Source organism: Echiichthys vipera, assembly GCF_963691815.1.
Source record: "Echiichthys vipera genome assembly, chromosome: 8".
In the NCBI taxonomy this organism is placed as follows: Eukaryota; Metazoa; Chordata; class Actinopteri; order Perciformes; family Trachinidae; genus Echiichthys; species Echiichthys vipera.
In genome coordinates this window covers 23450908-23463125 of record NC_139833.1, presented here as the reverse complement: position 1 = coordinate 23463125, position 12218 = coordinate 23450908, and the positions used below count along the sequence as shown (strand labels likewise).

The 12218-nt window shown below is 40.0% G+C and overlaps 1 protein-coding gene across 1 annotated transcript in view; it reads right to left on the bottom strand.

The window, feature by feature from the left end:
* adamts16 (ADAM metallopeptidase with thrombospondin type 1 motif, 16) overlaps positions 1-12218 on the bottom strand; it is a gene marked incomplete at both ends in the record, with an annotated part of 52090 nt that overhangs the window by 6386 nt on the left and 33486 nt on the right. The window contains 6 exons of the mRNA XM_083918960.1: positions 7794-7920; positions 9978-10113; positions 10226-10470; positions 10841-10964; positions 11315-11445; positions 11559-11731. Coding sequence (XP_083775086.1) covers positions 7794-7920; positions 9978-10113; positions 10226-10470; positions 10841-10964; positions 11315-11445; positions 11559-11731 — 936 coding nt within the window. The remainder of the gene's footprint in view (positions 1-7793; positions 7921-9977; positions 10114-10225; positions 10471-10840; positions 10965-11314; positions 11446-11558; positions 11732-12218) is intronic.

Genomic DNA, 12218 nt, shown 5'->3' with positions numbered 1-12218 from the left:
AGTGAAACAGTCACTGTCTCTAGCTACAGGATAATGATGGTGTGATCACACACTGTAAATGTGCAGATAAAGCTGGAATTGTTTGGCTTCTCTGCGTTGAATACTCTGAGCAAGAGTTTCCTGATGTCCTCCTTCGTGTTGCCCTCTTCTCCCTTGAAATGTTTAGTTCGATCCATTTTCCAATAGGAACATAATTCAATGTTCCACTGTAAGTGTAGCGTAGCATAGAGACATACTACATTACATACATTTGGTTCACATAGGTATACGGTAATATGTCCCTGTGTGTTATCTGATTTTTACATGGGTATAATTGACTAACCTAGTTGAGAGCATTCAGAGAGTCCGGTTTCAATATACCGATCTTTTGAGAGTGCATAAAATGGGTTATTACAACTCTACATATTTCACGGTGAAATATTAGCTTTTTACTGAACTTACTGTAACCCATCAGTTCCCAAACTTTTATGGCCACTCTAAAGATAATCTTTTATTTTGATAATCCATTAATTGTAAATCATATTTTTTTCTATGCAAAACTGTCAGAAAATTCAGTTTTCAGCCTCATGGATATGGAGATTTGAGAACAAAGTATTAATACTGAATATGATATGATATATGATTTATTATGAAATATTGTTATATTTTATTGTTTAGAATTTGATAAAATACCCGCAGTGGCTATACCACTGTACTTGCATGTTTTCTTTTACATAACCAAGGCACTTCAACAAAAACTTTATTTTGTGAATTAAACAGTGAGCAAAATTAGAGAACAGTAACCACTGTGTCAGAAGAGAAGATTTAAAGAATGTTTTTTTTTTTTTAGAGCTATAGGACTCAAAAATGAACAGGAAGTGTAGAGGCCACAGCTTGTGCCCACAGGACATCACTAGGTTCTCACACTGCTCTGGTTTGATCTTGGTCCATTCTTCTTGCAGTCTCTTCCACAGTTCAGTAACTGTAGTGGCTTTCTTAGACATTACTTTGTTGCCAAGGATTTTCCAGAGATTCTCTTTGGGGTTAAGATCTGGACTCTGGGCTGGTCACTTCATTGTTTCAATATTCTTAGCTTCAAGGAATTGTGTAACCTGTTTTTCAGTGTGACAGGGGGCATTGTCTTGCATGCAAATTGCAGATGATTGGGAGACAATTACAGTAAAGGTTTTGAATGTTACCCAACTCAGAAAACATCACAACCATGACATGACATTGCTGAAGTTCAGTTTATTTGGGTCTGATGGGAAACATTATATTCTGTGTCGGACTGGGAATGACTGAACCCAAAGTGTCTAAATAAGTCAGTTAAATTTGAAGGAGGAAGTGTCAAAGTCCAGATCTAAACCCCATATAGAATCTCTGGAAAATTCTTCAAAGTAATGGCCAAGAAACCCACTACAGTTACCCAACTATAGAAAAGACTGCAAGAAGAATGTACCAAGATCAAACCAGAGCAGTGTGAGAAACTAGTGAAGTCATTCAAAGCAAGGGCCTCTACACTTTCTTTTAAATTTTGAATCCTATAGCAGCCCAAAGAAAACAAGAACACATTGTTTCAGTCTTCTCTTCTGACACTGTGGTTACTGTTCTCTAATTTTGCTCACTGTTTTTTTCACAAAATAAAGGTTTTTGTTGAAGTGCCTTGGTTATTTAAAACAAACATGCTAGTACAGCAGTGGGATAGCCATAGTGGATATTCTATCAACTTCGGGGCAATAAAAAATCAAAGTATTTCAGAACAAATCAAGTATTAATAATTTGTTCTCTAATTTTGATCTCCAGTGTATATTCACAAAAAGCAACATTTTACCACACGTATGTCACCTCATTAGTTGACAGTCGGTGGTGGAGCATCCTTTTAGTTAAATGTGTCTTCACTGAGCTTTAATTGTACATTACAAAGTGACTAAAATGTTGTGTTGTTTTGTAAATGAATCCTTGGTAACAGTAATTACCCCAATAGAACCCAATAGTTCATAATTTAGACTGTAGGTGGAGCGAAGTGGTAGCCATCCTAACATAACATTTGGTAATCTCTTTTATTCAAAATGCCTGACAGCTCTATGAGTGCAGGCATTTTAGCCTTTAAAGCTGGCAGTAGTGCGCTGTGCTCACCACTTTTCTTGAATATAACAATGTAAACAAAGCAGGAGTGACTACATAATGTACATCACATTAGCACACATGATGACACAATGAACCACGAACATGCCGTTATTACTTTAAACGTCTGACCTAACAAAGCTCTAGAGGGAAATGGCCTCCTTTTCTGGTGATTATATATATATTTTCTGTCAACACGATTGCTACTTTATGTCAGTGAATATGAGACAGCCCTGTGGTCATCATGCAGGATTTTCCCTAGGATACCTGTTCCAAAACGGAGACAGACACAAAATGAGCAAGAAGGAAAAAGAAGGCACTGAAACTGCTATGCAGAGGAAAAATCCCCTTTAGAACAGCTGTTGGTTACTATAAAACATGAGATAAATGGTAACGTAACTGAGATTCCATGATTTCAGTGATGATTACATAATATTGGTGCCCTGTATAATGCTGCGGTTTTTTTAGCAGGTGCTGGGACGCCACCAATGGAATGCAGATTAAGGAAAGGATGACTTCATGAGCAAGAGGGGAGATTTCAAAGATCAGAACAAAAGAGAGAGGGAAAGAGAGACTGAAGATTAATGCACTTCTGGAAATGTGTGCATCAGTGTTACTGTAATAGATTTTAGATTCAGGTTTTACACTTCTTTGGGTGGGGTGGAGTAGAGAAAATTGTTCCTTGGGGGTCTTGATGAAAGGGTGAGAGAGTTTGGATGGGAGTGAACTTCACAGTAACCAAACACCACCACTGTTCCTCTCCAGCCCTTCCCTGTCTTCTTCCTATGTGTGTGTGTGCGTGTATATGTGTGTTTGATTGCGTGTGTGTGTGTGTGTGTGTGTGTGTTTGTGGGGGGGGGGGGGGGTGGGGGGTTCTGTCATGCTGCTCTTGGCAACATGGCAGCAACAGCATCATCATACACAATGACTGCATGTATCCCGTATATTTTTTTAATATATGGTTTATATGCATATGACAAAATCTGCAAAAACGTGCACCTCTCTATAACTCAAAGTTTGATGTAATTTGCTTTAGCTGTTTGTCTCTCCATGCATAAGAGGCAGGATCAAAGTTACAACAAGGCCTGTCTCTGGCATGGCCTTTGTAAATTGAAAAATAATGAGACTTGTTAAAAAAATTTAAAAGGCTTGATTTGGCCACAACAAAACAAAAGAGTTTTACATGCGGGGGACAAAGTCACATTTGGACTTACGACAACAAAATTGTTCCGGACATCCATATGCAACACTGACTAAAATGAGGTCAGTGTCTCAGCTAAACCATTCTCTGCTCGTAAATCAAGGCACAACTTGTCAGCAGTGTCCACTTCATTTGAGAGAATCTGGCTAATATTTCAAACCATTGCTAAGAGTGTACGTGGGAATACTCAGAATAGAGGCACAGAGGAACGGAACAGCAGCTGACAAAAGCCTCTGGATAAATGCTCTTGTTATTCCTTGAGAGAGGAATCTACTATACTCTGTCTGAGCAGAGGTTGTCCTGATGGATGCTCAGCGTTCTGCACCTACTCTGTTGAGGTTCTACTATGTTTAGGTATGGTGGCCCTGAAGCGCAAATCACTACAGCAAATCATAAAACAAACCATCAAACACAACGGAAAATAGGAAAACAGAAAAGCAATTCATAAAAATTAACACAGAAACATAGAATACAACAACATTAACTTATACCAAAAAAAAAGGAGGCCTATCTATCAACCAATCACAACATCAGAATGAGGCTATCGGACTATGTGGCAAGTACTTCAGCAAAGGTTACGTTTAATACATAGTGTTTTTGCCGATGTACTTGCCACAAAGTCAGATATATCCATCCTGATGTTGTGATTGGTTGACAACATATCAACTATCACCTCGTACTTATGCACCAAAATAATTCTTAATAATAGCGAAAGCATCTTCAGAAGTACTCATGTTTTCAAAATAGGCTCTTTTCCGTGTTTTCACCTCTCCTTCCTGTAATAAGACAGACAGACAGACAGACAGACAGACAGACAGACAGACAGTCCGTCTGTCCAATCAGGAGGATCTTCTTATAGATAGGCCATACCTTTTCTGCTAGAAGTTAATGTTGTCTTGTTTTCCTTTTTGCTGTTGTGTTTTATGATTTGTTGAAGTGTTTTCATATTGCCATTGTGTTTTATGATTTACTGTTGCATTTTTCTATTTGCTGTTTTGATTTGCACTTCAGTGCCACAGTTTTTGTAACTTGGACAGTAACACAGACAGAGACCCAGTACATATGAAGTTATAGGCCATTACCTTTAGGTAGTCAATAATATTTAATTATTGACTGCTGTTGCTCCTTCCGAACATTGATATTCCAATCATAGCTTAGCAACCGTAACTAGTCCTGATTGCTCTACAAGTAGAAGTGCTCTGCATGGGGCGTTTGTGAAAAAAACTAACTCTGTATATATAAAGTTTGGAGGGTGTGTAGCACCCAATAATGTAATCAATTCCTGAAATTGTAATAACGACTGAAAATGTAACAAAATTTGCAATCAACCTGATCGAAAATGTGATGTCTCGTCATCATTTATCCCTTTCAGCTATCTGTCACTTTGTGCTTTCTGCCACATACACACAGGGGACAGAATACATAATTTGACCAATAATGTAATAAAATGTCCTAATTGATATTGTAATAACATTTGTATCAATAATGTAATACCTTATTATAGCCAGCTATTGTAGAATTTCTCCAAACATGGGCTCAGTGTCAAATATTAGTGATTTCAGTATAGGCTTATTATACATATTATATACTTGCACACTTTTTACACACATTCCAGATAAAAAAAAAACCAACATACTTTAAAAAAAAAATATTATTACATTATTGAGGTATGACATTAGAATGTTATTATAATATCAGTTTTATTACTTTATTGGGTTTTATAACATTTGATCAAGTTAAGCACTTTTATTATTATGCTATGGGTACTACAGGGTGGTGTCTTTTTCTAGCCTTTTCAAAACCAAAAATACAAAAGCAAAAGTGTTGGGAATGTGTTTGTTCTAATGTAAGCTGCAGACATTAGCATGTCTGGGTAACTCACTTACTACAGTAATGATCTTGCGCAGTGTTACATGGCTTTAAAAAAATCCCCCCTCTCATTAAAACCAATGTTATCCCGAGAGTGTCTTTCACTGATCTGTTTTCTGGCCAGGGTTTTACCCTTCATGACACTGTCCAGAGCAGCATAGACAAGGGAGGGACATTTCCCCTGTGTGTGTTTTTATGTGTGTGTGTTTTCATACATGTCCTGCCTGTCAGCGGACGCACCACTCCCTATGATGTCCGCAGCATCACACCACATTGACTGATCTTTGATCCTCCATCTTGGCTCTGTGTGCCGGGGGTATAGACAGTGACTGAAGCAACTGAGCTGAGCCAAGATCCCACAGAAACACACCCTGAAACCACAGAACCATTAGCGGGTTTCTCACTCTCTCTCTCTGTCTGGTGTCATCATACATCATACTGAAGAAAATGTGTTAGTGCCACTTTAAGTGACAGCAGTGACATTTTACATCGACAAAAGCCCTCTTGGCAACAGCCTCCTGGAAGTGAACCTCAACATATGATAATGTTTCCTTCCCAACTGCATTCTGACGATCACTAGGGATTGTAGAAACGAACATGTCCCATTAATTCAGCTGGCAGTGCATTTTGCATCTAGCAGTGTTTCTTAAACTGGTGGGTGTTGATGGATCCAGAGAACTGGCGATTTGTTATGAGCTTGGGTCCCACAGTGATGCTACATGCTTACAAGTCCAAGGTTTACAAGTCCTTGGCCTGCTAAATTAAACAAACATAGAAGCTAACTATTACTGACAGTTGGTGAGGTATCATGCTCAACTGGATGAAGACACGAAGAGAATATCCGGTGGTACTTCCCCTTCTTCCCCGTGTCTCACACACATGTTTTGGCCAAAATGTTAGTTATTTTTCATTACATGAGAGGAAAATGTCATCAACAACAGGTGCTTTACTGGGCTGGGAAAGGGTGGAGAGGGCAGTCAGTGCTGCCTGACACCCTTCATTCACTTTATTATGAGGAGATAGTGTGGGAAGTTCGGAAGAGTTGACTCAACCAATAAACAGCTCTTTTTGACACCGCATGTGAAGAAATTACAGAGCAGATGTGTAGGTGTCATAGACCAATAACACATGGCGGGCAAGAGGATTGAGGGAGGAGGAAGGTGAAAAGGACAGAAGGTAGAAAGACAAAAGACTAGACCTCCATATGGTGAGGTAGGATGAGAGATGCAGAAAGAAAATACATATAAAAAGGATATTCAGACAAGGCAGAGAGCATACTTAAGATACTGTCCAGAAAATCTCTTCACCAGCATGTTGAGCTTGAATAACTATATCAACCTATTCGGCTGGTGGCCCCTAAATCTGCCTCCTCAAGTTCCAAACATGAACGTGCATGTACAGAATGTTGAGCAGTAACAGCCAACAATGTTTTTGGCTGTCACATACGGTACACGAAATAGCCCTTCCAGGGTACGCCAATTGAACAATTGAATAATTGACATACCCCAAAGTCTAGAAGTCTAGATGGGCCAACTATTTTGTCTTTTTCCATCCAAAAGTATGTAGCAGGAAAATATGATGACATGTCTGCACTGTTCAAGTACCATTTTCTAATGATGTCCAGATTGAGAGCCAGAGTATAGATGTATTGATGAGGTCATTCACAAACGTTTTCGACCAAAAATGATCATTGACATCATTAGGGTTTGAGTTGAATCAGTTGTGATAATTAAATCACAAAAACTCTAATCTCAAGAAGAGTCTGTGAGGCGTCACAGCGGTCCTTGAGCTAAATGCTAATATCAGCATTTTAACATGCTCACAATGACAACACTAACATGCTGAATTTGAGCAGGTATAATGTTATCCATGTTCCCAATCTTGGTTTAGCATGTTAGCATGCTATCATTTGTTAATAAGCACTTTACATAAGCTGATGGGAATGTCAATAGTTATACAGGCATTTAGTTATAATTCAAATCACTGGACAATTGACCTGATGATGATGACACTGGACAAACAATCTGGCAAAGTGATTACAATTCATGCTGAGGGGGACATGGGTGTCTGTACCACATTTCATTGCAATCAATCCAATAATTGTAGAGATATTTAACTAAAAATAAAGAATGTCAACCTGATTGTGGTGCTTGAGGAAAAGTCAGGAGATCCCCAAGGACAGTAGAATTTATCTTCTGGACACAACGGATATCCGAATATATTTTAGATACCCATCCGATAGTTGTTTAATAGTCTCTACAAATAGTTGTTAGATATTTCACTAAACAAATATAATTTCAAACCTGCTGGTGATCCTAGAAAACAGGTCAAGCAATCACCAAAGTTACTATCATCTGGGGACCATGAATACCTGCACCAAATTTTATTTTAATCTATTCAATGGTTGGTAAGCTTTTTACGTCTGAACAAAAGTGTTGGACCGACCGGCCGACACACAGAGCAACATAACCAATCCTAGACGCAAGCATGGCTAAACACAGAACCAATGCAATGGATGAACCTTGACTGACCTTACTGAGTAGATGCATTTACTTCACTAGCCATCACTACTATGGCTAGCAGTTGCAACATTGACATATGAAAGAGCAGAGGGACTGACCTGGCTGGACATGGTTGGGTGTTGCAGGGCATCAGTCCAGTAGCTGGTCTTGATCTGGGATTGCAGTAGGACGTATTCACTTGTACTCTCAAGTCTTTGTAGCATGCAGATTTAGTGTTCATCTGGCCTGCATGGGTGACATATCAATAATGTCAGTGACATCGTCATGACAGGAGAATATAATTTCCATTTTGACTTACACTCTTATTCTTTCTGACATTTGGCTACTATAAAATTACATCAAAACAAAACTGTAGGCTCATATTTATAGTGACTGCATTAAATAGTTACGGAGAAGGGTATAATTGGATGATTGAAAGTTATTTGGAACTTTGAACAAAACAGCAGTGTTGTCTAAGTCAGTGGGTCAAGCTACAGGATGCTATTAAATGTTTGCACATAATATACCTGCAATACACCTGTTTAATTTTATTGGTTTCACGCTGCACACACTCCAGCCTGGTCTCACTAAAAGGCGTGTGAATGACACGCTATTTCTCTTAAGCCATCTCGCGTATAATTACAACGCATGTCATGTTTTTTGCGTGTCATTTCACGCCATGTAGTCTCAATTGACTTGTATAGTGCAGAGATGGCGTTGTCATTTCACTCACAAATGTCATTGAGGGAAAACCCACGTGTTCGTATTTCTCCGCTACTTTCCGGAGAAATACGAAGTGGTGGAGCTTTCTGTCAGAGGGTTGTTTTTAAATCAATATTTCATGTGAAGGATGGCTGAAATAACGGGCGTGAAATGCCCTAACCCTAACCCTAACCCTTACCCTAACCCTAACCCTAACCCAGACCCTAACCCTAACCCTAACCCTGGGGAACAACGGGCGTTAAATGACACGCGAAAAGCTTAATATGCGTAGACATGCACGCGAAAAGTCATGCAAGTCATGAAAAGTGGCGTGCTATTTATACGCCCTCCCATGAGACCACGTTGCACACTCGAATACCTTCTAGGTAGTGAAAGGAATGTTTAAACATTTAAACATGCATCTTTTCACCACACCTCCTTCGGTGTGATGTGCAAAGAAAAATGTTGTCTTTGTATAATATGGAAAAGACACATAAAACCGAATGTTTCCTTAGTTTCTCAGACGCTATTAAACAAAATAAACCAATAAACGCCCTGACTTTTGTTTTGGTGAGTTCTGGCACAAATGTAGATCTATCAGTGTTGTTGGATTTATGAGAAACTTGAATCCGAGCTTCACAGATCCTGATTGGTATTTGGCCTTAGGCATGGTCAATCTGCACATCCTAACTCATTCTCAGTCACACTCTTTAATAAAGCAAACGACCCCGAACCCATCATGGCCTACAATCAGGACACAAAGAGGTGGAGGTGGTTAGGGTGGACCACAACAGACCAGGGTGGGGAACTTTAACCTGCAGTGTCAATCAATAGGAACTCTACACTGGGGGCTTTGTTCACACTCATGAAAGCAAGCAAGCAAGCAAGCACACATACACACACACACACACACACACACACACACACACACACAAATACACTACAAGCACTCACAAACAGAAATGTGTATGAGTAAACACACACACACACACACACACACACACACATTCACTCACTTACACACACGTGCTTGGTTCAGGTGGGACAAAGTCCACTGCATGGTCGAAGACATGCATGTGTGTGTTTGCTTTAGCATATCAGTTTGTGTGTGCGTGTGTGTGTTTGTGTGTGTGCATGTAATAGCAGGTCTCCAGTAGAACAAGAAGAGGTCCCACCAGTCCCATATAAGAGCTGTCTAATGTCCTCTCAGTAATGATGGGAACGCTCCCCTCTCCATTTAACCTGTAGCTAAAAGCCTTATTACAGATCAGAGAGAGCCAGACTGAGCTTTAGATGCTGGCCCAGATCTGAGGTCTGAAGGATGATCTCTCCTTTTTCATCCTTGCAATAGACTTTGAAATCATTTCAGAATTAAATTGACGTAAAAAGAAAAGCCACACATTTTTACACATTTTTTTTTACCAAACAGAAGAACAGCTGACTGCTCAACAGATTTGATGTGATAAGGGAAATGAAAAAAAACTATTCAACATGTTGAACACATCTACCAGTGCAGCTTGGAAATAAAACAACATTTTGACTTAATTTTATACGATGATGCAGCTAAAACAATATTTTTTGTCATTCATGCAGACACTTACCTCCGGCACAAGTTGCTGAGCATTGGGAGCGTATGATGGCCCATGTATAATTGTGTTTGATGTGGTTCCTTTTCTCATCAGCTTTCTTCAGAGTGTATTCCCAACGTACACCTGGGTTCCAGCCCTGCAACAATATCTACAGAAGAAAGAAATGTGTTGGGAGCAATGAGATGAAGGTCAACATTGCACAATTACATACATAAATAAAATGTTAAATGCATATCAGTCAAAGCAATACTTTCCCTTACCTCTATGACTAGTGTCTCATTAGTGGGGCCAGTGGATATGAGGCTCTCTGGTCTGTTGTAAGGTCTCTTGTACTCAAAAATAGCCCCAGCGATAGGGTGTCTGCCTGGCCAGTCCACCGTCCAGTGCCCGTTCAGGTGGTAGCGTCTCTGGGTGTCCCTGACAGCCAGGTAAGAGCTGGATGTATTCAGTTCCATAACGCGGATGCTTCGAGCTCCTGCTGGGATGGTTACCACCCCATAGTACTCTGAGAAAGAGTAAAACATACTAAACAACAGACACATTTAATAGCTGTGTATGAGCTATAAAATGATAAAAGGCAGACAAATGCTGTTGGGATAAAGCAGGGATTTCTAAACTTTTTCAGCTTGAGACCCGAAAGAGAAATAATAATTATTATTATTTTTTTTTTAAAGATTATTTTGTTGGCAGTTTTCCAAGCCTTTATTATATAGGACGGACAGGAAGGGGGTGAGAGAGGGGGAGACATGCAGCAAGGGGCCTTAGGTCGGAGTTGAACCCGCGGCCGCTGCCTCAAGGACCTTCAGCCTCTTTACATGAGGCACGGATGGATGTCCCCGGAGCCCCACAAAAAATACTCTACTACTCTGACTTACGGTTAGTATAATGCTGCTTGGTGTGCTGTCCTTTGTAGATCTTGCAGGTGGAGTTGTCTCCTTTACACACCCCGCAAGCATCAAGCACAGCTGTGGAGCCCAAAACACGGTCACAGCCCACTCTCTGTGGGAGGAAACACATCATTGCTTTTGACAATAAAGTAGATCTGAAGCATAAAATGCAACAAAAAATAAATTACATCAGTTGAAAACTAACATCATTCATCCCTTATGTGTAGACAGGGCAACATTTCTTTTTCATGACATTTAAAGTAGTGGTGAAACAGCACAGCGAGGGTGTCTATTGATGTTCTCCTACTGCTGAATCAACCCTCAGAATTTATAGCTCAACTTCAAAGACTTCACAAATGATCACCTCCAAAAAAAAATCTAGCACTCACTTGTCTACGCTTTGACATATTTCTTCAGACTAACCGGGTTACTTTCTCACTGCTTGACATTTAAAAGTATTACCTCACACAGTCCGTCAATACAGACATTAGAGCTGTCCTGTGAGCAGAGAGTCCCGTCCTTAACTTTGCTGGCCAGGGCAAAGAAGAAATCATAGCCTTCAGCAAAGCAGTACAGCTTACATACATCTTGATCTGTGGAGGAAGGGAAATAACCACAGGGGCCACAGGCAGCAAGCATTGTGTTTACTTGATTGTTTCATTGTTTACCTGAGTAGTTTTTAAAAAGAATGGAACCATTCTCTCACCATCCACTCTTGTGTATGGCCTCCAGCTATAGTACCATCCTCTGAACTGTTTGCCGTTGAACTCTGCACACTGCTGCGCTCTGTAGTCAGTGGTGTTAGGGGGACAGTCCTCTGTGTTGCAAAGTTTGTACGACCTAGAGGAGCCCTCACAGAACTTCCCTCCATATGCAGGTCTGCAGAGAAGGATTGAATAGTATCATTCCATCTGTTTAATATTCAGTAGTTTAATAGAGTAATTTTCTCGTGATGTCCGGATTTCGTTACATGTGTGTGAGTAATGATGTGTAACAGTTACAGGTAGAATGACACTGGTGTTGCATTCAAGTGAGCAAAAGTGCGTTAAATCCAAAACAAAATGAAATTGTCTTGTAATTCTTTGTACTGGCATGAATGAGTATATGCCTGCCCGTATACATGTGGCTGTGTTTGATTGTGTCTTTGTGAAGGCTTCTCCAATCACAGGTGTATATCCCTGGGCTATGTTCCTTAAATCCCTTCCACAGGACAATTACACCTTCTGTAAGCCCTTTAATCACATTGTCACTTATCTCTCTCTCCCTCTCAGATTCGCATTTCATCTTCGCTTTTTTAACCCCTTCTCTGTCATCTCTCCTAACCCCCTTTTTCCTCCCCCTTTTCTATTTCCCTCTTTGCCTGTCT